A 27907-nucleotide genomic window follows, 5' to 3' on the forward strand; every position below is an offset into this window, starting at 1 on the left:
ACTGGTGAACAGACCCATCAACATCAATACAGCTTAAGGTGACTAAAGAGACACACTGAAGACAGATATTTCAAGGTGGTGATAACAGTAATGTACAACCCTCCACTAAACAGCAAGAGGCCAAGACAACAATGTAATGAAAGGAACAAAGCAATGGTGGCTGCACTAACTGAGGTAGCCAGAAGGGGCCACACGAACAGGGCAGAGCTACTGGTCATTGGAGACTAACCACAAGGAGATTGACTAGGAGAGCTTAGAGCCCCACGGGGAACCAGAAATGTTGAGAAATAAAATGCTGGAGGTGGTAATGGAGAACTTCATGAATCAACATATTAGAGATACAACCAGAGAGAGAGAGAGAGAGAGAGAGAGAGAGAGAGAGAGAGAGAGAGAGAGAGAGAGAAGAAGAAGAAGAAAAAGATGATGATGATGATGATGATGATTAACCAGCAAAGCTGGACCTTGTGTTTATCCTGAGTGGTTCTGACATAGGAGATATTACATGTGAAAAACCCCTTAGCGCTAGCGACCATTTGGTCCTGAGTTTCGAATACTTTTTAGAAATAACAGTGGAGAGAGAAGCAACACGGGAAAGATGCGAGAAGCCAAACTTCAAAAGAGGGGACTACACAGGCATGAGGTAATTCCTGTTTGAGGTGCAGTGGAAAGAGAACTAGAAGTGGAAGACAGTGAACGACATGGAATATGTGGCCGGACAGTGCAGGGAGGTAGAGGAGAAATTCGTACCCAGGAGCAACAGAAACAATGGGAAGTCCAGAGTGAACCCAGGGTTTACCTAGAGGTGTAGACAGGCCAAAGCTAAATGTACTAGATCATGGAAAAAGTACAGAAAGCATAGAATTTCAGGAAAACAAGGAGTTGAGCAGAGGAACCAGAAACGTGCATGCATGGATAAGAAGAGAGGTTCAACGGCAATTTGAGAACGACATACCACGGAAAGCCAAATCCAACGCAAAGTTGTTATATATTCACATTAGGAGGAAGAGAACAGTAAAGGGCCAGGTAATCAAACTGAAGGAGGAGAGCTCATAATGAATGACCTGGAAGTCGGTGAGAAGCTCGGTAAGAGATTTTGGAAGGTATTCTAAGAGGAGACAGGAAAGCTATCAGTAAACCGAAGCAGTAAAGTGCACCAGCGAGCGTTGGACACTATACACACAACTGGGGAGGTGTGGAAGCTGTTATGCGAGCTAGATACCTCGAAAGCAGTGATACCTGATAATACATCTCCGTAGGTCCTGAGACAGGAAGCAGAGGCCTTGTGTGTGCCTCTAATAACAATCTTCGAGAAGTCTACTGACAGTACAACTGCCGGATACGTGGAAGACAGCAAATATAGTCCCAATTTTTAAGAAGGAATCAGACGGGCAGCGTTAAATTACAGACCAGTGTCACTCTCTTGTATAGTATGTAAACTTATGGAGATTATCACGAGAACAGTGATGGAGAACCTAGAGAGTAGATGTTTCATACATGCCAACCAGAATGACTTTAGGGATGGAAAATCCTGTGACAAACCTACTGGAGATCAACGACAGTGTAATATAAATATTCAGGAGAGAGAGGGATGGGTAGATTGTATTTCTTGGATTGTGGGAAGGTTTTAGACACAGTACCGCACAAGAGACTGGTACAAAAACTAGAGGAGCTGGCAGGAACAGGGAAAGCACTGCAATGGATCAAGGCATACATGACAAGAAGGAAACAACGAGTGAAGGTCTGTGAAGAGGTGTCGGAATAGGAGCATGTGACGGAAGGGGTTCCACAAGGATCAATCCGAGGGCCGGTACTGTTTCTTGTATACGTGAATGACATGACGGTAGGGACAGTCAGAGGTATTCCTGTTCGCAGATGACGTGAAATTAACGAGGAAAGTGGAATTAATGAGGAAGTGGAGTGAACTGGAGAGTGAAGTGATAGAAGCAAGATCCATACAGAGCTTTAAGAGGCACGTTAAGGTTCTCGAAGCCGGGAGTGAGCCTAGTATAGTAGCGAACAGCAAAGAGGCAGGGCCAGGAACTGAGGGTTAATCCCTGAAACCACTTATAGATGAGCGCATGCAGGTGGGCACACACACACACACACACACACACACACACACACACACACACACAGAGGGAAGTCAGTAAACGAGATGATGGAATACGTAACAACAACATGCAAGAAAGCTGATGAGAGGTTTGTACCCAAGGGTAACAGGAATAATGAAAGAGCCAGGACAAGCCCATGCTTCACCCAAAGGTGCAGGGAGGCCAAAACCAAGTGTGCTAGGGAATGGAAGAAGTATAGAAGGCAAAGGACCCAGGAGAATAAGGAGAGCAGTCGTAGAGCCAGAAATGAATATACACAGGTCAGAAGGGAGGCCCAACGACAATATGAGAATGACATAACAGCGAAAGCCAAACCTGACCCGAAGCTGTTGTACAGTCACATCGGGAGGAAAACAACAGTCAAGGGCCAGGTAATCAGGCTAAGGAAGGAAGGAGAGATCACAAGAAATAACCGAGAAGTATGTGAGGAACTCAACACGATATTCAAGTGTTCACAGAGGAGACAGAAGGGACTCTAGAAAGACAGAAGTGGGGTACGCCACCAAGTGTTGAACACAATACATACAAGCGAGGAAGAAGTGAAGAGGCTGCTGAGTGAGCCAGACACCTCAAAGGCGATGGGACCAGATAACATCTCTCCATGGGTCCTGAGAGAGGGTGCAGAGGCGCTATGTGTACCCCTAACAACAATATTCAACACATCTATCGAAACAGTGAGATTACCTGAAGTATGGAAGACAGCAAATGTAGTCCCAATTTTTAAAAAAGGAGACGGACATGAAGTGCTAAACTATAGACCAGCGTCACTGACATGTACAGTACGCAAAGTCATGGAGAAGATTATCAGGAGAAGAGTGGTGGAACACCTAGAAAGAAATGAGCTTATCAACAACAGCCAACACGGTTTCAGGGACAGGAAATCCTGTGTCACAAATCTACTGGAGTTCTATAACAGGGTGACAACAGTAAGACAAGAGAGTGGGGTGGGTGGATTGCATTTTCTTGGACTGCAAGAAGGCGTTTGACACAGTTCCACACAAGAGATTAGTACAAAAACTGGATAACCAGGCAGGGATAACAGGGAAGGTACTACACTGGATCAGGGAATACCTGTCAGGAAGACAGCAGCGAGTCATGGTACGCGGGGAGGTGTCAGAGTGGGCACCTATGACGAGTGGGGTTCCACAGGGGCCATTCCTAGGACCGGTGTTGTTTCTGGTATTTGTGAACGACATGAAGACTCCGAAGTGTCCCTGTTTGCAGATGATGTGAAGCTGATGAGAAGAATTCAATCGGACGAGGACAAGGTAGAACTACAAACTAGAGAAAGTGCAAAGGTTTGCAACAAGACTAGCCCCAGAGTTAAGGGGTATGTCCTACGAGGAGAGGTTAAGGGAAATCAACCTGACGACACTGCAGGACAGGAGAGATAGGGGGGACATGATAACGACATACAAAATACCGAGAGGTATTGACAAGGTGGACAAAGACAGGATGTTCCAGAGATGGGGCACAACAACAAGGGGACACAGTTGGAAGCTGAAGACAGATGAATCACAGGGATGTTAGGAAGTATTTCTTCAGTCACAGAGTAGTCAGGAAGTGGAATAGTTTGGGAAGCGATGTAGTGGAGGCAGGATCCAAACATAGCTTTAAGCAGAGGTACATAAAGCTCATGGTGCAGGGGTGACCCAGTAGCGGCCAGTGAAGAGGCGGGGCCAGGAACTATGGCTCGACCCCTGCAACCACAACTAGGTGAGTACAACTAGGCGAGTACACACACACACACACACACACACACACACACACACACACAGCAACTGGCTTCTCGATTTTAAACCCGCCAAATGCAAAGTCATGAAGACAGGGGAAGAGCAAAGAAGACCGCAGACAGAGTATAGGCTAGGTGGCCAAAGACTGCAAACCTCGCTCAAGAAGAAAGATCTTGGAGTGAGTATAACACCGAGCACGACTCCGGAAGCACACATCAACCAGGTAACTGCTGCAGCACATGGGCGCCTGGCAAACCTGAGAACAGCGTTCCGATACCTTAATAAGGAATCGTTCAAGACACTGTACACCGTGTACGTCAGGCCCATACTGGAGTATGCAGCACCTGTTTGGAACCCGCACTTGATAAAGCACGTCAAGAAACTAGAGAAAGTGCAAAGGTTTGCGACAAGGTTAGTTCTAGAGCTAAGGGGAATGTCTTATGAAGAAAGGTTAAGGGAAATCGGCCTGACGACACTAGAGGACAGGAGGGTCAGGGGAGACATGATAACGACATATAAAATACAGCGCGGAATAGACAAGGTGGACAAAGACAGGATGTTCCAGGGAGGGGACACAGAAACAAACGGTCACAATTGGAAGTTGAAGACACAGATGAGTCAGAGAGATATTAGGAAGTATTTCTTCAGTCATAGTGTTGTCAGGCAGTGGAATAGCCTAGAAAGTGATGTAGTGGAGGCAGGAACCATACATAGTTTTAAGACGAGGTATGATAAAGCTCGTGGAGCGGGGAGAGAGAGGACCCAGTAGCAACCGGTGAAGAGGCGGGGCCAGGAGCTAGGACTCGACCCCTGCAACCACAAATAGGCGAGTACAAATAGGCGAGTACACACACACACACACACACACACACACACACACACACACACACACCAGCCACTACACAATGATACGACGTAGTATAGTAAGTATAAAAAAAAAGACAAAAAAAAAAAAAAAAAAAAAAAAAAAAAAGGGGGGCAAGTAGAATGCCTTAGGTAGAACACAATGTAAATAGGCCGACTACAACACCCACCACAGAACCCGCATCATCAGTGGTACCACCACCATTGAAGCAGCAGCAGCAGCAGCAGCAGCAGGTGGGCAGGCAGGCAGCCCCTGGATGCACCATGGGAACACTCACGTCGCATGATACAGTTGCTGTTTGTTACGTGTTTAACAGTGATCCAAACATTGCCCGCCCAAGCGTGTACATTACCCTCCCAGTGATCACTGTCGTGCTCATTCTCTCTCTCTCTCTCTCTCTCTCTCTACCTACCTACCTACGATTGCCAATACTGACAAAGTGACTTCAGGACCGTCACTTCTCAAGCTCAGTGAATCACTCCCAACAGATGAAATTACAAGAAATTACTATCTCGTGCCGCTTCTCTAACTGAGAATTCTTCACGGTGGAGCGAGAGAGACAATTATCTCAACGTCTTGGTTACGTTTCTTTGTGGACAGCATCAGCGTTGGCAAGAGTTGGTTGCGTTAGTAGAATGAAAAGCCTGTAGACTGCAGGACACCTGTGCACCACCAATCAAGGATGCTTTTAATACCTAACATTGTGATTTAACTCAGTGTATATGCACAGATACACACCTCTCGGTATATGCACAGAGATATACATCTCTCGGCGTGCATACACTTGTGTGTGTGTGATGAATGGTTTTGAAAACCGTGCATACACTTACCAAGGGACAGGGTAACCGGTGGTCAATTGGTAGTGTGTGTAACAGTAAGTAGTATAACAACACCAACGGAATCCAGACGATAAAAGCAGGGACACAAAACTTTACTCAACGGCTTGTCCTTAAAAAAGAAAAAAAAGAAAAACAGTAATACGGGCGATAGATTGTCTCGTTGCGAACTTTCAGAGCTTTTCTAATTTCTGGATATGCTGGATGTGGGGCTCCGCACTCGACTGCCCACACTATCATGGGTGTTACCTACGCCTGGTAGGTATGGTGTTTTGGAGGATTCTTGGTTTAGGTTCTCGAATGCTGTTCGTGATTTTGCCGCAGACTTCTGCCACTGCTATGTGGTTTAAGATCGTGTGGCACTGTTTCTGCTCTCTTAGAAATCACACCAGTGAGCCGCTGGTATCATACTAGTGAACCGCTGGTATCATACAAGTGAACCGCTGGTATCATACTAGTGAGCCGCTGGTATCATACTAGTGAACCGCTGGTATCATACTAGTGAACCGCTGGTATCATACTAGTGAGCCGCTGGTATCATACTAGTGAGCCGCTGGTATCATACTAGTGAACCGCTGGTATCATACAAGTGAACCGCTGGTATCATACTAGTGAGCCGCTGGTATCATACTAGTGAACCGCTGGTATCGTACTAGTGAGCCGCTGGTATCATACTAGTGAGCCGCTGGTATCATACTAGTGAACCGCTGGTATCATACTAGTGAACCGCTGGTATCATACTAGTGAGCCGCTGGTATCATACTAGTGAGCCGCTGGTATCATACTAGTGAACCGCTGGTATCATACTAGTGAGCCGCTGGTATCATACTAGTGAACCGCTGGTATCATACTAGTGAGCCGCTGGTATCATACTAGTGAACCGCTGGTATCATACTAGTGAGCCGCTGGTATCATACTAGTGAACCGCTGGTATCATACTAGTGAACCGCTGGTATCATACTAGTGAACCGCTGGTATCATACTAGTGAACCGCTGGTATCATACTAGTGAACCGCTGGTATCATACTAGTGAACCGCTGGTATCATACTAGTGAACCGCTGGTATCACACTAGTGAACCGCTGGTATCACACTAGTGAGCCGCTGGTATCACACTAGTGAACCGCTGGTATCATACTAGTGAACCGCTGGTATCATACTAGTGAACCGCTGGTATCACACTAGTGAACCGCTGGTATCATACTAGTGAGCCGCTGGTATCGCACTAACGATCCGTTGGAATCACACTAATAAGTCGCTGATATTACCTGGAGTTTACCTGAAGAGGGTTTCGGGGGGTTGACGCCCCCCGCGGCTCGGTCTGAGACCAGATCTCGTGGTGGATCAGGGTCTGATCAACCAGGCTGTTACTGCTGGCAGCACGCAAACTGGCGTACGAACCACAGCTCGGCTGGTCAGGTACTGACTTTAGGTGCCTGTCCAGCGCCTTCTTGAAGACAGCCAGGGGTCTATTGGTAATCCCCCTTATGTATGCTGGGAGGCAGCTGAACAGTCTTGGGCTCCGCACACCTGTTTGTTATCTCTCAGTGTACTCGTGGCGCCCCTGCTTTTCACTGGGGAAATTTTGCATCTCCTGCCGAGTCTTTTACTTTCATAGGGAGTGATTTTCGTGTGCAAGTTTGGTACTAATCTAGGATTTTCCAAGTGTATATTATCATGTATCTCTCTCGCTGGCACTCCAGGGAATACAGATCAAGGGCCTTCAACCGTTCCCGATAATTTAGGTTCCTTATCGTACTTATGTGTGCCGTGAAAGTTCTTTGCACACTCTCCAGGTCAGCAATTTCGCCTGCCTTGAAGGGGCCAGTTAGTGTGCAGCAGTATTCCAGCCTAGACAGAACAAGCGATTCGAAGAGAATTATCATGTGCTTGGTATCCCTAGTTTTGAAGGTTCTTATTATCCATCCTATCATTTTCCTAACAGATGCGGTAGATACATTGTTGTGGTCTCTGAAGGCGATATCCTCTGACATTATCCCTCCCAGGTCCTTCACATTATTTTCTCGCTCTATTGTATGGTTAGAATTTGTCGTATACCCGATACAGTTTTAATTTCCTCAAGTTTTCCATATCTGAGTAGTTGAAATTTCTCTTCACTAAACTTCACATTGTTTTGAGTGGCCCATTTGAAGATTTGGTTTATGTCCGCCTGGAGTCTCGCGGTGTCTTCGATGGAGGACACTCACAGCAATTCGGGTGTCATCTGCAAAGGAAGACACGGAGCTGTGGCTTAAATCTCAGTCTATGCCAGATATAAGGATGAGGAATAGAATGGGAGAGAGTACTGTGCCTTGTGGAACAGAGCTTTTCACCGTAGCTGCCTCAGACTTTACTGTTTACTATTACTCTTTGTGTTCTATTTGTCAGGAAGCTAAAGATCCATCTACCAACTTTTCCTCTCATTCCTTTATCACGCATCTTGTGCGCTACTACACCATGATCACACTTGCCGAAAGCTTTTGCAAAGTCTGTGTATACTACATCTGTATTTTATCTTCTACAGCATCCAGGACCTTGTCATAGTGATCCAGTAGCTGGGACAGGCAGGAGCGACCTGCTCTAAAAGCGTGTTGCCCTGGGTTGTGTAAATGATGGGTATCTAGGTGGCTGGCGATCCTGCTTCTTAGAACCCTTTCAAAGATTATTATGATATGGGATGTTAGTGATATCGGTCTGTAGTTCATTGCTATTGCTTTACTGCCATCTTTGTAGAGTGGGGCTATGTCTGTTGTTTTCAGTGAGTGTGGGATGACCCCTGTGTCCATGCTCCCTCTCCATAGAATGCTGAAGGCACGCGACAAGGGCTTCTTGCAGTTATTGATGAATACGAAGTTCCACGAGTCTGGGCCTGGGGCAGAGTGCATAGTCATGTCTTGTAGTGTTAGGATAATATCTGAGATTTTTGAGATGACCAAATGTTGGGTCTCGTTCATAAAGAATTCATTTGGATTGTCGACCCTTAGTCTGGGCAGTGGCTCCCTGAACACTGAGTCGTATTTGGACTTTAGTATCTCACTCATTTCTTGGCTGTCATCTGTGTATGTCCCATCTCGCCTAAGAAGGGGCTCAATACTTAATGTTATTTTTCCCTTAGATTTGACATAAGAGAAGAAGTATTTTCTTCTTTTTTTCAATTTCAATTTCACACTAATGATCCGCTGGAATCACACTAATGATCCGCTGGAATCACAATCAAAAGCCTATAGAATCATCTCGGGTCTTTACTTCCCACTTAATTCCACCCACAAACACACCTCGACATGTCCGTAGCCCTAACGAGTTTAGCGCTTTTCATTAACGTAATAATGGACATATTCGAAGTGGGATGCGTGTTTTTTCAGTTACTGTAAATTCATGACCGGCTACGGTGTACGGTAAATGATTTCCACCGGACTCTTTAGTCACTCCATGAGAAAGGTGAATTGTAACGAGGACAATGTTCTCCGAGAGAGTATTTGTAAGACAGAGCTTCAGTTGATATTAAGAATGAATTTTTTTTTGTATTTCCTAGAATGCAAACTGGTTTTCATAGGTGTTCAATGATAATGGAAAGTGCGTTCTTGGGGCTGTTCCTTTTAAGAGGGAATATCGCTTCGAAGAGGCATTCCGCTGGACGGAAATTTTCCCTGGAGTCCCTAGAACTGTGTTCCGAAGAAATTTTCTATAGATCAGGAATCTTACTGATGAGTAAAACATTTGTGCAACAGCTTATCTTCATCGTTAATAAAGATACCAAACTTTTGCACACGCGTCTTACTCATCAACTTGTTGGTATTTTATACCATTCTTAACATGAATCTTATTATCTATTCCATGGACCTGGAACTGTTTTCTCTCGAAGGAAAAACATCCCTTTAAGGGGGTTTAAAAAGAAAAATGTTCACCGAGAGGAAACGACTCACCCAAGCTCGGGTCGAAGGAGTCTATGGCGTCTTGCAGTAGGATGGTGTCTCCGTCGAGAAGGTGCGCTGGGGCGTCGAGGTCGACCTCAGCGTGGGAGTCAGCGAGGGCCAGAGCGAAGCTGACTAGTCGCAGCTCCTGGGCCACTGGTCGAATAGCCTGGCCCACCGTCTGCGTGCCCTCGCCCACAACCTGGAGGAGAGAACAGTAGTGAAGGAGGGGGAAAAAACTTTTAAAGATAATACTGTCGGTAATTGACGTAGATACTTTTGTGGACAGAATTTCTGTCTGGCGATTACCGGACGGAGGATAAAACCTTTACCACAGCTTGCGCTAAATGACCAACACACTTTTTTGTGCTTCATATATGATAAAAAATAATACTGTTACATGTGAAATGAATCATGCTGATACCGTATGCACAATAAATAATGCTGATACATGTAATGAATTATGATACATATGCATACTGATATACATGTAATGAATTACGTCAGCAATCGAGTAGTCATATGAAAAGTAAAGTAAAAGGACACAAGTGCAACTAATGTGACATTTATTGTGGCAACGTTTCGCCCTCCAGGAGCTTTATCAAGCCATTACAAACAATACATGGACACAGAGGGTATATAATGTCTCAGAGTGAGGTGCAATACTAGTGAGGTAACATTTCGATGTTCACTAGTGGTGGTAGTAGTAGTAGTAGTAGTAGTAGTAACCAAGCGTCACTTGGTTACGTTACGTGGACGATGTCCTCGTAATAACTCCAAAACGTTTTGATGTACGGGATCTTCAGGCAAGGCTCAACGCAGTTGAACCGGCGATCCAGTTTACACTAGAAGAGTCCAACGACAAGCTACCTTTCCTCGACGTCCTCATTCACAAAGTAGACAACAACCTAAGATTTCAAGTTTATCGGAAACCCACCAATAAAAACGATCTCACACACTTCTATTCCAGTCAAGATACCAAGCCCAAAAGAGGCATCATCATCGGGTTTTTCCTAAGAGCATACCGAATTTGTAGTCCTGAGTTTCTTGACGAGGAATGTACATATATTCATCAAACATTCACTGAGTTACATTTTCCTTCTTTTTTCATCAAAGACTGCAAGAAAAGAGCTCTTCAGATCATTAATTCTCCACGCATCAACACAACTCCCAACAAAGTTATAATTCTTCCCAACAGTCAGGTTGCACTGAACGTCTCAAAAGTACTTTCACAAGCTAACACCAGAGTCGCCATCGCTTCTAGCACTTCAATAAAGGATCTAACCAGGACACAATCCAAGCACCACGAACCAGTCAATGCAGGAGTTTACACTATACCCTGTGGAGGCTGTGACAAGATTTACGTAGGTGAAACAGCAAGAAACCTCGACACCCGCCTCAATGAACACATTTACGCATGTAGGAACGATAACTTGAACAACGCCTGTGTACAACACCGAAATTCCACCAATCATCTCATGAAATTCAGAGACGCCCAATTAGTGATCAAAGAAACTAATTTCCGCAGACGCAAGTGCCTCGAATCAGCACTGATCGCTGTTTCGAATACAATTAAACAAAACAACGGCAGCTTCACCATCTCCGAAGTCTTAGCAAGAATCCTCCTGAAAACAGTAAACCCTGCCATCACATAGTCTCTCCTGTTATACTACACAAAGCACGTTACAGAGAGTGAACACTGAAACAAGCTGCCTCTTTCCAGTCTATATTTGTCCAACCTATTTTTATGTTACCCAAGTAATAGCTTTTATATCCTTTTACTCATGTACGAATTAATTGCTTTTGTCACTACTACTACCACTAGTGAACATCGAAATGTTACCTCAGTAGTATTGCACCTCACTCTGAGCCTTTATATACCCTCTGTGTCCATGTATTGTTTGTAATGGCTTGATAAAGCTCCTGGAGAGCGAAACGTTGCCACAATAAATGTCACATTAGTTGCTCTTGTGTCCTTTTACTTTACATATTGTCGGTAATTCTACCAACTTTATTACACATGAAAAGTGTAGTCTTACTTCAAGCAGTAGAACCAACGACAGGACAAACAAAGCCCTTTTCTGACAAGACTTGAGGCTCTGTTCTCATCTTCAGGCCTACATAAAGAACATTAAGAATTACAAAAGTAGAAAAAAAAATAAAGCTGAGAATCGCAGGTTAAGTTAGGTAAGATTCGTCAGGATACAAGCCAAGTGTTTCCTGACGTGAACCTTAGTCGTATGACGAGCGTCATATGTAAAACAATCGCAGGCAAGCGATACTCTCAAAAATACTTCCCCTTTTTATAATATATATATATATATATATATATATATATATATATATATATATATATATATAATATATACACACACAATAAGATCACAGTAAACAGGTGATATCAGAATATGCAAAACTAAACTAGCACTGTGAAAAAATAGTGAAATTCCAAACGCTTTCGCTTGGAATATGTGTGTGCGCAAAACAACCACTATTAAAGAATAGTGAAATCCTAATCGCTTTCGTGACTTCTCACGAAATTCCAAGCGAAAGCACTAGGAATTTCACTAATTTTTTCACAGTGGTAGTTTTGCATATTCTGATATCACCTCTTTACTATGATCTTATTGTGTGTATATGTATGTATGTATGTGTATATATATATATATATATATATATATATATATATATATATATATATATATATATATATATATATAGTAGATACATTTCAACAAGTCTGCCGTCTCCCACCGAGGAAGGGTGACCCAAAAAGAAAATCCCGGAAACGAAAATACTTTCATCATCATTCAGCACTTTCACCTCACTCATACATAATCACTGTTTTTGCAGAGGTGCCTAGATACAACAGTTTAGAAGCATATATAAAGATACAATATAAAAAGTGACCTGAAATAATATAATAAACTCGATATAGAATATAATATCAGGGCCCCAATTATATATATACCGTCCTACTACACAACCCTCCAAACTGCCAATATCCCAACCCCCCCCTTTAAAGTGCAGGCATTGTACTTCCTATATCCAGTACTCAAGTCCGGCTATATAAAAATAACCGGTTTCCCTGAATTCCTTCCCTAAATATTACCCTGCTCACACTCCAACAGCTCGCCAGGCTCCAAAAACCATTCATCTCCATTCACTCCTATCTAACACGCTCACGCACGCTTGCTGGAAGTCCAAGCCCCTCCCTCCACCTTTTCGAGGACGACCCCTACCCCGCCTTCCTTCCCCTACAGATTTATACGCTCATGTCACTCTACTTTGATCCATTCTCTCTAAATGACCAAACCACCTCAACAAACCCTCTTCAGCCCTCTGACTAATATTTTTATTAACTCCACACCTTCTCCTAATTTCCACACTCCGAATTTTCTGCATAATATTTACACCACGCATTGCTCTTAGACAGGACATTTCCACTGCCTCCAACCGCCTCCTCGCTGCAGCATTTACAACCCAAGCTTCACACCCATATAAGAGTGTTGGCACTACTATACTTTCATACATTCATTCTTTGCCTTCATTGATAACGCTTTTTGTCTCCACATATACCTCAACGCACCACTCGCCTTTTTTCCTCATCAATTCTATGGTTAACCTCATCCTTCATAAACCCATCCGCTGACACATCAACTCCCAAATATCTGAAAACATTCACTTCTTCTATACTCCTCCTCCTCAATTTGATATTCAATTTTTATCTAAATCATTTGATACCCTCATCACCTTACTCTTTTCTATGTTCACTTTCAACTTTCTACCTTTACACACCCTCCCAAACTCATCCATTAACCTTTGCAACTTTTCTTTAGAATCTCCCATAAGCACAGTATCATCAGCAAAAAGTAACTGCATCAACTCCCATTTTGTATTTAATTCCCCATAATTTAAATCCCACCCCTCTCCCGAACACCCTAGCATTTACTTCTTTTACAACCCCATCTATAAATATATTGAACAACCATGGTGACATTACACATCCCTGTCTAAGACCTACTTTTACCGGGAAGTAGTCTCCCTCTCTTCTACACACCTTAACCTGAGCCTCACTATCCTCATAAAAACTCTTTACAGCATTTAGTATTATTATTATTATTATGATCAAGGGGAAGCGCTAAACCCGGAGGATTATACAGCGCCTGGGGGGGGGGATGTGGAAGGCATTCAGGCTTAATTCGGGGAACTGGAGCACAGATCCAATTCCGTAAATCAAGAGACCCTCACCAACATCAAGAAACCTTCCTTGAGGGGACAGCATTTAGTAACTTACCACCTATTCCATATACTTGCAACATCTGCCACATTGCTTCCCTATACACTGTCATATGCCTTTTATATATATATATATATATATTGTTCCATGATAATGTGAGTAGTCACGAAAGCGCTTGGAATTTCTCTATTCTTTCACAGTGGTTGTTTTGCATATTCTGAAATCACCTGTTTACTGTGATCTTATTGCATATATTACAGATTAATGTAAATTTAGGCACTTATGAGAGCTTTTGTGTTTTTTATTATATAACAATATTATTTTTGTCTTTAGATTTATAAAATTTTAAACATTTAGAAATATTTGATTTAACTTTTTTTTTGTGTGTGTAATTCCAAATGTTCTTTCCCTTTGTAGTCTTCAAGACGAGAATGGAAAATCTCGAAACGTTGTCAGAAAATGGCTCTGTTTGCCCTGTCGTTGGTTCTACTGCTTGTAATCAATCATAGTTACATGCGTATAACGAATTATACTCAGATACAAATAATGAATTATACAGATTCACAGATGACGGAGCCTCGACCATGAGCGTCGCTTCGTCAACCATGAAATCTTTTTTTTACTACACAATTCAACATTTTTCTTCTTTTCATGTCACTTTTGTTTCTTAAAAATTCTAACATTCATTAGATGTCACTAGAGTTATTATTACGTTATAACTACACACACATTATTATAGTTTAAAGTTAACATCATTCTTTACCGGACTGAATCCACTGCGTGCTTGTTAACACTGATGTATTAATAAGCGAAGCTGAAAATCAGGCACATGTGCAGCATCAGGGTGTCTTTACTGTAGAGGTTTCGCCATCCAGTGGCTTTATCAGTACAAATTGAATGACATAATTGGAAGACAGAAGAACTACAGTGGAACCTTGAAAATCGAACGTACCAATATCGAACGTTTCGAAAATAAGACCATTTTTTCGGACAAACTGTGTACCAAAAATCGAACGCGTTTCAAATTTCGAACCGCCGGGTATGGGACCTGTCCGCTGGCCCGCTCTGTCCGCGTCCCCGTGCAGGCGCCGTGAGCAGTCTAGCTTTGTTTATGCTTGAGTGAACACTAACCTGCGCTCTCATTCACACATTTTACGATTATTTCGGTGTGTTTAGTGCTTGTGAGACTGTGAAATAAGCTGCCATGGGCCCAAAGAAATTTGCTAGCGGTACCCCTGTGGTAAAGAAAGTGAGAAACACCATAGATGTGAAGAAGGAAATAATACAGAAGTATGAGATTGGAGTGAGACCTGTTGAGCTTGCCAGGATGTACAGAGGACTGTGAACAGTTATTTTGTGAGACAAACAGACGACTGTGGATAGTTTTTTTGAGACAGAAACAGAGGACTGTAGACAGTTATTTTGTGAGACTGGGGTCCAATGGCTCCAGATGCCATCACCAATCTTCAATAAAGGTAAGTAAAAATGTTATTTTATATTGCTATACATAATTAAAGACTATAGCATTTGTTGTATGTAAAACTGTAATTAATCTCTATAAAATGTGTTATTTTTGTGAATATTTTTGGTTTCTGGAACGGATTAATTGTATTTCCATTATTTCTTATGGGAAATATTGCTTCGAATTTCAGACTTTTCGAATTTAGAACTAGCTCCTGGAGCGGATTAAGTTCGATTTTTGAGGTTCCACTGTATATACAAAAGATGAGATAATCAGTCCCTCAGCCTTGGAAGTGATAAGCCTGTAGGGATTATGCAGCGCCTGTGGATGGATGGGGGAAGATGAAATGCATTCGGTCTTAATTCAGGGAATTGGAGCACAGATCCAATTCCCTAGATCAAGAGTCCCTCATCATAATCAAAGAACCTCCCTTGAAGGGTCCTCAATCATATATCTCGTAATTCTACTCCTTCCCAGAGAGTACAAAAGTTTCTGATACATGGAATTAACCTCGTCATCACTGCATATTTTCCAGCGCATTTGTGTCCATCCTGTAGTGCGGAGACCAGAGTTGTGCAGCATAATCTAAACAAGGTCCAGCCATGGATATCAGGAGTTGAAGTATAACCTTGAGGACTGCTACAGTGTTATTTGTGTCAAAATAATGTAACCTGGAACAGAGTAAGCTGCAGCCTGACCACGTCTACCTCTGTAAGCTTGACCACATCTACCACTGTAAGCTGACCACGTCTACTACTGTAAGCCTGACCACGTCTACCTCTGTAAGCTTGACCACGTCTACAACTGTAAGCCTGACCACGTCTACCACTAAGCCTAACCACGTCTACCACTGTAAGCCTGACCACGTCTACCACTGTAAGCCTGACCACGTCTACTGCTGTAAGCTTGCAATCACATTTCTAGTATTTTCTTTAATTGGAACAGCTATTACGCCTAACTGGTTAACTGCAACATAAGCGGCTGGACACTTTTAAGAGTGCTGTCCGCTGATTGGCTCTGAAACTCCAAATAACGGATATTTAATGTTGGCACTCGCAGGTGATTGGCTGTTACCTTGGTGATAACAGCTAAATGGTTCATCGTGAGATGCTGGTCATTGATTGGCGCGGATGCAACTACCAGTGGCGTGTACAGAGGGCGTGGGTAATTTATTGGTGTGGGTGATATATTGGGTAGAGAGTGTATAGAGGGTATGGGCGATGTATGGGTGTAGAGAATGTGGGTGATGTATGGGTGTAGAGGATGTGGGTGATGTATGGGTGTAGAGGGTGTGGGTGATGTATGGGTGTAGAGGGTGTGGGTGATGTAGGGGTGTGGGTGATGTAGGGGTGTAGAGGGTGTGGGTGATGTATGGGTGTAGAGGGTGTGGGTGATGTAGGGGTGTAGAGGGTGTGGGTGATGTAGGAGTGTAGAGGGTGTGGGTGATGTAGGAGTGTAGAGGGTGTGGGTGATGTAGGGGTGTAGAGGGTGTGGGTGATGTAGGGGTGTGGGTGATGTAGGGGTGTAGAGGGTGTGGGTGATGTATGGGTGTAGAGGGTGTGGGTGATGTAGGGGTGTGGGTGATGTAGGGGTGTAGAGGGTGTGGGTGATGTATGGGTGTAGAGGGTGTGGGTGATGTAGGGGTGTAGAGGGTGTGGGTGATGTAGGAGTGTAGAGGGTGTGGGTGATGTATGGGTGTAGAGGGTGTGGGTGATGTATGGGTGTAGAGGGTGTGGGTGATGTAGGGGTGTAGAGGGTGTGGGTGATGTAGGAGTGTAGAGGGTGTGGGTGATGTAGGGGTGTAGAAGGTGTGGGTGATGTAGGGGTGTAGAGGGTGTGGGTGATGTAGGGGTGTAGAGGGTATGGGTGATGTAGGGGTGTAGAGGGTGTGGGTGATGTAGGGGTGTAGAGGGTGTGGGTGATGTAGGGGTGTAGAGGGTGTGGGTGATGTAGGGGTGTAGAGGGTGTGGGTGATGTAGGGGTGTAGAGGGTGTGGGTGATGTAGGGGTGTAGAGGGTGTGGGTGATGTAGGGGTGTAGAGGGTGTGGGTGATGTAGGGGTGTAGAGGGTGTGGGTGATGTAGGGGTGTAGAGGGTGTAAGTGATGTAGAGGGTGTGGGTGATGTAGGGGTGTAGAGGGTGTGGGTGATGTAGGGGTGTAGAGGGTGAGAGTGATGTAGGGTTGTAGAGGGTGTGGGTGATGTAGAGGTGTAGAGGGTGTGGGTGATGTAGAGGTGTAGAGGGTGTGGGTGATGTAGGGGTGTAGAGGGTGTGGGTGATGTAGGGGTGTAGAGGGTGTGGGTGATGTAGGGGTGTAGAGGGTGTGGGTGATGTAGAGGTGTAGAGGGTGTGGGTGATGTAGAGGTGTAGAGGGTGTGGGTGATGTAGGGGTGTAGAGGGTGTGGGTGATGTAGGGGTGTAGAGGGTGTGGGTGATGTAGGGGAGTAGAGGGTGTGGGTGATGTAGGGGTGTAGAGGGTGTGGGTGATGTAGGGGTGTAGAGGGTGTGGGTGATGTAGGGGTGTAGAGGGTGTGGGTGATGTAGGGGTGTAGAGGGTGTGGGTGATGTAGGAGTGTAGAGGGTGTAAGTGATGTAGAGGGTGTGGGTGATGTAGGGGTGTAGAGGGTGTGGGTGATGTAGGGGTGTAGAGGGTGTGGGTGATGTAGGGGTGTAGTGGGTGTGGGTGAGGTAGGGGTGTAGAGGGTGTGGGTGATGTAGGGGCGCAGAGGGTGTGGGTGATGTAGGGGCGCAGAGGGTGTGGGTGATGTAGGGGTGTAGAGGGTGTGGGTGATGTAGGGGTGTAGAGGGTGTGGGTGATGTAGAGGTGTAGAGGGTGATGTAGGGGTGTAGAGGGTGTGGGTGATGTAGGGGTGTAGAGGGTGTGGGTGATTTAGGGGTGTAGAGGGTGTGGGTAATGTAGGGGTGTAGAGGGTGTGGGTGATGTAGGGGTGTAGAGGGTGTGGGTGATGTAGGGGTGTAGAGGGTGTGGGTGATGTAGGGGTGTAGAGGGTGTGGGTGATGTAGGGGTGTAGAGGGTGTGGGTGATGTAGGGGTGTAGAGGGTGTGGGTGATGTAGGGGTGTAGAGGGTGTGGGTGATGTAGAGGTGTAGAGGGTGTGGGTGATGTAAGGGTGTAGAGGGTGTGGGTGATGTAGGGGTGTAGAGGGTGTGGGTGATGTAGAGGTGTAGAGTGTGTGGGTGATGTAGGGGTGTAGAGGGTGTGGGTGTAGGGGTGTGGGTGATGTAGGGGTGTAGAGGGTGTGGGTGATGTAGAGGTGTAGAGGGTGTGGGTGATGTAGGGGTGTAGAGGGTGTGGGTGATGTAGGGGTGTTGAGGGTGTGGGTGATGTAGGGGTGTAGAGGGTGTGGGTGATGTAGGGGTGTGGGTGATGTAGGGGTGTGGGTGATGTAGGGGTGTGGGTGATGTAGGGGTGTAGAGGGTGTGGGTGATGTAGGGGTGTAGAGGGTGTGGGTGATGTAGAGGTGTAGAGGGTGTGGGTGATGTAGGGGTGTGGGTGATGTAGGGGTGTGGGTGATGTAGGGGTGTGGGTGATGTAGGGGTGTAGAGGGTTTGGGTGATGTAGGGTTGCGAAGAGGCGAAGACAAGAAGCACCAGGAGGTGGAAATAGTCCAGCATACCTTTAATATACCTCTGATGGGCTCAATAATTTGTCCTACTTCCGGAGGCCGGTCTGGAGCCAGGCTTTATCTGGTGCCTGCCTGCTAAATCCAGTGGTATCGTCAGCGGCGTTCAACCGAGCACCCGGGGTTAATCACCGGACGAGTCAATAATCGCAAACAGGTTTATAAGTAACTAGGAATCCAGCTAGGTGCCCTAAGAAAAACAAATGAGTATCAATAGCTAAGTGTACACACACACAGATGAATCGACCCCTGCAACTACAACTAAGCGAGTACACACGTATGTTCTACAAGGAGAGGTTAAGGGAAAATAGAAATAGGGGGGACATGACAACGATATATAAAATATTGAGAGGAAGTGACACGGTGGATAGGGACAGAATGTTTCACAGATGTGACACAGCAACAAGGAATCACAAATGGAAGCTGAAGACTCGGATGAATCACAGGGATGTTAGGAAGTATTTTTTCAGTCAAAGTTGCCAGGAAGTGGAACAATCTGGAAAGTGACGTAGTGGTGGCAGGATCCATACACAGCTTTAAAGAGATACAATAAAGCTCTTGAAGCAGGAAGATTGGACATAGTAGCGACCAGCAAAGAGGCGGGGGCAGGAGCTGTGACTCGACCCCTGCAACCAGAAACAGGCGAGTAGATACACACGTACACACACGTACACACAGTTGACCTCAATACTTATATAATTCAGAGTGGGCGCGAGACAAGGTCGGACCATCAACTCTCTCCATAGTATTAGTATCTGACGCTACTGGGACCATGAGCCCTACCGGGACCATTAAACAGCGCCATGACGGCAAAGACCACTAAAGGGTATCAGGACAATAAATGGCAGTAAGACCACTGTTGAGTACTGGGACGACGAAGATTACTCTAGAGTACTAGTGAAAATTAGTACCAAGTACCAGCACCTTAAAAACCACTTATAGAGCACCAGGACCTTTGGAGTACTAGGACCACTAGAGTACTAACACTATTAGGTTCTATGACCATGAAGAATAGGTAAGACCACTGCAAGCTTTATTGTAAGTCTTCTAAATTATACACGTCTTTGTGAATATAAATTAAGGTAAATGCTTCTGTCTATACATCGAGGTGTATATTTCTGTCTATACGTCGAGGAGTATATATCTCAGTTCATGTACACCGATAGGAGTGTATATATCTCCCTGTATATCTTTCAGTGTATATACCCTGGGAGTTTAGCAGGTTGCAACACTTGGGTTGGAAACAGTAAATGTATAAAAGGCATTCAGCATGAAGTTATAAATAAAGACAATAGATCAGGTCAGCAAACAAAGGGGGACAGCAGAGGGCAGCAAGGGACTAGCTCCCTTAAGGTTTACTATACTAATAGCAGGAGTGTAAGAAATAAGATAGATGAGCTAAGATTAATTGCAAGTGCAGGAAACATAGATATTATTGCTATAACAGAGACCTGGCTCAATCTGAAAGATAGAGAGATGCCCTCTGAATGTCACATACAAGGCTATAAATTATTCCACACTGACAGGGTGGAGTAGCGATGTATGTCAGAGACAATTTAAATTGTTGTGTTAGACAAGATATTAAATTAGAAGCGTCAGCCACTGAATCTGTTTGGTTACAGCTTCTCGAGGGCCGAGAAAAACTGATTTTGGGTGTGATTTACAGGGCCCCAAATCTTGATAGGGAGTGCAGTAAACTTCTATGGGACGAAATTCGTAAGGCATCTACATACGAAAATGTTGTGCTAATGGGAGATTTCAACTATAGACAGATTGACTGGAGCAATTTGACAGGAAATTTAGAGTCAGGTGACTTTCTTGATACGATCCAGGATTGTTTTTTAAAACAGTTTGTGACAGAGCCAACTAGGGGAAATAACCTCCTTGACTTGGTTCTTGCCAGTAGGGAAACACTAATTAATAATCTTGAGGTTAATGATGAGCTTGGGGAAAGTGATCACAAATCACTCAGTTTTAATATATCATGGAATTCCCCTAATAATGGCAATCAAGTCTCCGTCCCTGACTTTCGCTTGGCTGATTTCATAGGACTGAAAAATTACTTAGGTGGGCTGAACTGGAATGACCTGACTAAGGGTCAGGTAGGTGGTGATGGTTGCCGATATGATGCTTTCCAGGGCATAGTTCTAGCTGCTCAGTCAAATTATGTTCCAAATAGGGAAATCAGATCAAACAAAAATGATCCTAAATGGATGAACAATAGATTAAAATATCTGATTGGTCAAAAGAGAGGCATATATAGGCAAATCAAAAGAGGAGAGGGACAATTAAGATATCGATATATTCAGTTAAAGAGAGAAATAAAAAAGGGAATTAGAAAAGCAAAAAGAGATTATGAGGTTAAAGTTGCAAGAGAATCGAAGACTAACCCAAAAGGATTCTTTCAGGTTTACAGAAGTAAGATCAGGGACAAGATAGGCCCACTCAAAAGTTCCTCGGGTCAGCTCACTGACAGTGATAAGGAAATGTGTAGAATTTTTAACACATACTTCCTCTCAGTTTTTACACAGGAGGATACCAGCGATATTCCAGTAATGATAAATTATGTAGAACAGGACGATAATAAACTGTGCACTATTAGGGTCACAAGTGACATGGTCCTTAGGCAAATAGATAAATTAAAACCTAACAAATCCCCAGGCCCTGATGAACTGTATGCAAGGGTTCTAAAGGAATGTAAAGAGGAGCTTAGCACACCTTTGGCTAATCTTTTCAACATATCACTACAAACTGGCATGGTGCCAGATAAGTGGAAAATGGCAAATGTGATACCTATTTTCAAAACAGGTGACAGGTCCTTAGCTTCGAACTATAGACCAATAAGCCTAACCTCCATAGTGGGAAAATTTATGGAATCAATAATTGCCGAGGCAGTTCGTAGCCACCTTGAAAAGCATAAATTAATCAACGAATCTCAGCATGGTTTTACAAAGGGGCGTTCCTGCCTTACGAATTTATTAACTTTTTTCACTAAGGTATTTGAGGAGGTAGATCATGGTAATGAATATGATATTGTGTATATGGACTTCAGTAAGGCTTTTGACAGGGTCCCACATCAGAGACTATTGAGGAAAATTAAAGCACATGGAATAGGAGGAGAAATTTTTTCCTGGATAGAGGCATGGTTGACAAATAGGCAGCAGAGAGTTTGCATAAATGGGGAGAAATCAGAGTGGGGGAGTGTCACGAGCGGTGTTCCGCAGGGGTCAGTGTTGGGCCCCCTGCTGTTCACAATCTACATAAACGACATAGATGAGGGCATAAAGAGCGACATCGGCAAGTTTGCCGATGACACCAAAATAGGCCGTCGAATTCATTCTGACGAGGACATTCGAGCACTCCAGGAAGATTTGAATAGACTGATGCAGTGGTCGGAGAAGTGGCAGATGCAGTTTAATATAGACAAATGCAAAGTTCTAAATGTTGGACAGGACAATAACCATGCCACATATAAACTAAATAATGTAGATCTTAATATTACGGATTGCGAAAAAGATTTAGGAGTTCTGGTTAGCAGTAATCTGAAACCAAGACAACAGTGCATAAGTGTTCGCAATAAAGCTAATAGAATCCTTGGCTTCATATCAAGAAGCAAAAATAATAGGAGTCCTCAGGTTGTTCTTCAACTCTATACATCCTTGGTTAGGCCTCATTTAGATTATGCTGCACAGTTTTGGTCACCTTATTACAGAATGGATATAAATTCTCTGGAAAATGTACAAAGGAGGATGACAAAGTTGATCCCATGTATCAGAAACCTTCCCTATGAGGATAGACTAAGGGCCCTGAATCTGCACTCTCTAGAAAGACGTAGAATTAGGGGGGATATGATTGAGGTGTATAAATGGAAGACAGGAATAAATAAAGGGGATGTAAATAGTGTGCTGAAAATATCTAGCCTATACAGGACTCGCAGCAATGGTTTTAAGTTGGAAAAATTCAGATTCAGGAAGGATATAGGAAAGTACTGGTTTGGTAATAGAGTTGTGGATGAGTGGAACAAACTCCCAAGTACCGTTATAGAGGCCAGAACGTTGTGTAGCTTTAAAAATAGGTTGGATAAATACATGAGTGGATGTGGGTGGGTGTGAGTTAGACCTGATAGCTTGTGCTACCAGGTCGGTTGCCGTGTTCCTCCCTTAAGTCAATGTGACCTGACCTGACTAGGTTGGGTGCATTGGCTTAAGCCGGTAGGAGACTTGGACCTGCCTCGCATGGGCCAGTAGGCCTTCTGCAGTGTTCCTTCGTTCTTATGTTCTTATGTTCTTATCTTTGACTGGTAAGCTTCGTGTAGTTGAAAGGTTTGAAACCCAATCAGGCAACCAACCAGTACCCCCTCCCCTCCCAGTACCCTCTGGGACCACTGACACCGACCACCACCATTGACATTACCCACTCAAGACCCGTCAAGACCACGGGCATGAAGCAACACCGACTGCATCCGGTCTTGGACGTGTTTCATAATGCATGAGAGCGGTGATGGGGGGGGGGGCGACTGCGTGGGGGGATGGTGGGGGTACAACGGGGGTCAAACTTTGTGAGGTCGAAAAAGGTTACTCGCTCACTCCTGAGGGTGTGACGTCAAGTCTCCACCAATCAACTGTACATTACAGTACCACGATGCAGTGTATCCACCAATAACAGTGTGACTACGATGTGACGTCATATGTCCGGCAGACGTTGAAAATATCTCCAAACATCCCCAAACATCTTGTTGCTTGGTGGCTTCAATGTAAGACATACAAAATGGAAGAATGTAGCAAATAATGTTGCAACCTTTGACAAGTGCGATCATGGCATAATAGCACACAAAATGCGTGCTAAAGGGATAACTGGCAAAGTGGGCAGAGGGATCTTCAACTTTTCAAGCAGTCGAACATAAAGTGTAGTGGTAAACAGTTAAATCGGAAGTTGTCATAGTGAAGAGCTCTGTTCCACAAGGCACAGTACTCGCCCCAATCCTGTTCCTCATTCTCATATCAGACAAACAGAAATGAAAACCGTAGCTCGATCGCTGGCGCACTCAGCTCACACACTGAGGACCGGAGTTCGAATTTCCTCCGGTACGGCTGGAAAACATCAGGGACGTGTTTCCATAAGACACCTGCTGTCTCTGTTTACCCATCAGTTTAAAATGGGTACCTGGGTGCTAGTCGACTGGTGTGGGTCGCATCCTGGGACAAAACTGATCTAATTTCCCCGAAATGCTCTGCATAACAAGGGGCTTTCTATATAGTATGTCACTGATGTCAGCTAGGCCTGTATACCTTGTACATGTACTTGTAGTAAATAAAGATATTATATTATTTTAGCACCATATAATCCTTTGCAGACGATACTAGGATTTGCATGAGAGTGTCATCCATTGAGGACACAGCAAAGGTCCAAGAAGATATAAACCAAGTTTACCAATGGGCAACAGAAAACAATATGATGTTCAATGAAGACAAATTCCAACTACTCCGTTGGAAATAATAGCTAGAACTGAGTATACTACAAATTTTAATCACACAACAGAGCGGAAAAGTAATGTAAAGGACCTGGGAGTGGTAATGTCTGAGGATCTCACCTTCAAGGATCACAAGAGATGGCTGGAATACTGCTTTACATTATCATCTCCATTCAAGGCAGGTGAAATTGCAGATCTAGAGAATGTACAGAGAACCTTTACTGCACGTATAAGTTCCATCAAACACCTTAACTACTGGGAACGCCTGGAAGCACTTGACTTGTACTCATTGGGGCGCAGGTGAGAGAGATGCATCATAATCTACACCTGAAAAATCCTAGAGGGACTGATCCCTTATCTGCACACAGAAATCACTCCCCACGAAAGCAAGAGACTTGGCAGGCGATGCAGCATATCCCCAGTAAAAAGTAGGGGGCGCCATTGGTAAACTAAGAGGAAACACCGTAAGTGTCCAGGGCCCAAGACTGTTCAACAGCCTCCCACCAGCCATAAGGAAAATTACCAATAGGCCCCTGGCTGCCTTCAAGAGGGAGCTGGACGGATACCTAACATTAGTACCGTATCAGCCGGGCTGTGGTTCGTACGTTGGACTACGTGCGACCAAAAGTAACAACCTCGTTGATCAGGCCCTGATCCACCGGGAGGCCTGGTCATTGTCCGGGCCGCGGGGGCGTTGATCCCTGGAATACCCTCCAGGTAATTAAAGGGCAGGATTAGTACACTAACGGGTAACACAATAAATGTAAATGGACCAAGACTCCCCATCACCCTCTTCTCAAACAAAAGGGGAATCATAAGCAGGTCCCTTACTGTCTTCAAGACCAACAGCCTGGTTGATCAGGCCACCAGCGAAGAGCACTGGTCTGGGACCGGGTCGCAGGGGCGGCGAACCCCGAGAGTGACATCAGTAACCCTTCCCATTTATCAGGTTCTGTATGACCCTTACGGATTTAGCCCTTCCCATGAATAGTAACACTACTAATAATTATAATTAAACATAGTTCGCAGGTCTGACATTTGAATCCCCGGGTCCACACTGTTGGCAGTGTGTGTACTCCGCCGACCTGTATCCATCCAGTTGTGTTTATGGGGTTCGAGTCTCTGCTCATGGTCACAATCATCAACAATTGATCAACGTTGCTGGTACCACGCCTCATCACTAACATACATTTGCTCTTAAAATTGTGAATGAAATTTTCTTCAATCTATTTCATTTTATTCAAGATAAAAATGACAACCCGTTGTCATTCAACGCTGAAATTCTGACGAATGGGAAAATACCCTCGCTATTTAAAATAAATAACATGCTTGGCTCCTCGTCCATGGACTTGGAGTCGGTAGTCAGCCAATCCATGGTGTTCCTCCCGTCATGTAAAATTCTTTGTGTACAATAAAATTAGGAGCATCTGAAAATGTTAATAGATTGCTGTGTATGACAGTCACATTGTGGGAACAATATCCAGTTTGTTGGACCAGACGGAATTCCATCTAGGATGCCTCCTTGCCCTCGTTCCTCTCAACTCAGTCGATCTCTCTTCACTCTCTCAATTTCTGTCTGAGTATCTTATACAATGTGATCATGTCTCCCCTGCGTTCTTTTCAAAAGGTAATTAGGCTCAGTTCTTTTTCCTCTTTCTTCAGAGTACATCTATCTTAAGTTCAGCACTTTTTATCAGAACATTCCCCTCAGATCCGAAGCTACTCTAAGGTAGTGTGTACTTTCTCCTGCCTGTGCCACTGCTTGATCATGTCTTGCATACTGACCACACGTTTAACACGAGTCGTGTAGACTATAGTGTCTCCCTAAACACTTTGGTGTAAATCCCAGAGGAAAGCTCTTAGCTTGGTCATACTTGTATATGTATGTAGGTAGGTAGGCAGGCAGGTGTAGGTAGGTAGGTAGGTAGGTAGGTAGGTGTAGGTGTAGGTGTAGGTGTAGGTGTAGGTGTAGGTGTAGATGTAGGTGTAGATGTAGGTGTAGGTGTAGATGTAGATGTAGATGTAGGTGTGTGTGTGTCTGTGTGTGTGTGTGTGTGTGTGTGTGTACGTACCCGGTGGTGTGACCACTTCAGTGGTGTGATCAAGACTTGACATTCACGTTTACAGTGGCGACACGGTGTATATTTTGTTATTTATCAATGTTGATGTCTGATTTCCTCGTCTGCAGTTGATGTCTGATTTCCACTGTCCTAGCTTGTCTATGTCCATCTGGATATTAATCCAATAGTCTTGGGGAGAGAGAGAGAGAGAGAGAGAGAGAGAGAGAGAGAGAGAGAGAGAGAGAGAGAGAGAGAGAGAGAGAGAGAGAGAGAGAGAGAGAGAGAGAGAGAGAGAGAGAGAGAGAGAGAGAGAGAGAGGGTTATAAATATTATACATGTGCCTCAACACCTGCCAAGCTTACACCTACCAGCTGTCCCTGGTGACAGAATTGCCTCACTATGTATCTAGCAGCGACAGACGGGAAAGGGAAAAATTGCAGATTGCAAAATGCAACAACCATGGGAAGGTAGCTGATTAATTTCCCTGAGCCGTCATACTCCGTTATACTCCTTAAAGCTTGTCTACCTTATTCCAGCACCTTCACTAGATTCACGTACGGAGGATTAAGCCTAAAACAGATTTTTTATTTCAATTTAATATCAAATTAGTTTATAATTTACTCACATCACCGACTGAGAAATTTTATTAGATCTTTTTAAAATTTAAAAAAATAATCGTCTCAGGTGTTAAGAGCGTTTCAGAGTATCGTCTGAATTCATCAGTTTCGGAAAAAAAAGTGAGAATTTGATTCATAATCTCTTAGTCGCCAAATATAACTCTTTCACTAACCGTATTAAAATCTCTATCCATACATACTGTATATCCATTTTGAGTTATATGTCAATTATTTTCGTTTGAAGAAGCCAGAGGCGTCGCTAGAGTTGATGTCACCCGGGGCGGCATCTTTGGTGTCACCCCCATTAAATTCAAGGGCGGGGGGATGGGGGTGAACTCCAGTTACGTCACTACTACATGACCAGTGACAAATGTTTAGCAATAAGAACGTTTAAGGGCCATAAACAGAACAGGAGAATACTTCTCAACTTTATTAATAAAATAAATAATCGTAGTAATATTACGGAAACAAACTCAAATATCACTTTGAGTACAGCCAACTGATCCTACATTTATTCATTTTAAACAATGCAAAAACAAAAACAAAAAAAAAACTTGAAAAATAAAGAAAAACATTGCAACATCAGAGAAACACTAGTTCCGATTTGACCTTGAGTACAGGTAACATCTAGTGAATCTGATCTTACATTTCCTTGCCTTCAATTATGCAAAATCATCTCTCACATCAAAATCATCTATCACATTATCAAAATCAATTATTTTCCCTATATAGACTTATTTGTAATTTGTTAATATATAATAGGCTATATAGAAATGAAGGATTCTTCTCTAATGTTGGTGCAGCTCTGTTTTGGGCATTAGTGTCACCTTCTTTAGAGGATCTATGGTGTTACCCCCCTAAATGGTGTCACCTGGCGCGCCCAACCCCTTACGACGCCCCTGTCAGAAGAACGCATATATATACATATATGTAGGGAAAAACTCAGCCCATATATGTGGTG

At 44.0% G+C, this 27907-nt stretch overlaps 1 protein-coding gene across 1 annotated transcript in view; it reads right to left on the reverse strand.

Moving 5' to 3' along the window:
• LOC128689036 (uncharacterized) overlaps positions 1–27907 on the reverse strand; it is a 184147-nt gene that overhangs the window by 55766 nt on the left and 100474 nt on the right. Inside the window, exon 2 of the mRNA XM_070087428.1 lies at positions 9468–9657. Within this exon, the coding sequence (XP_069943529.1) occupies positions 9468–9657 (190 nt within the window). The remainder of the gene's footprint in view (positions 1–9467; positions 9658–27907) is intronic.

The sequence above is a fragment of the Cherax quadricarinatus genome, chromosome 21 (genome assembly GCF_038502225.1).
Source record: "Cherax quadricarinatus isolate ZL_2023a chromosome 21, ASM3850222v1, whole genome shotgun sequence".
NCBI lineage: Eukaryota > Metazoa > Arthropoda > Malacostraca > Decapoda > Parastacidae > Cherax > Cherax quadricarinatus.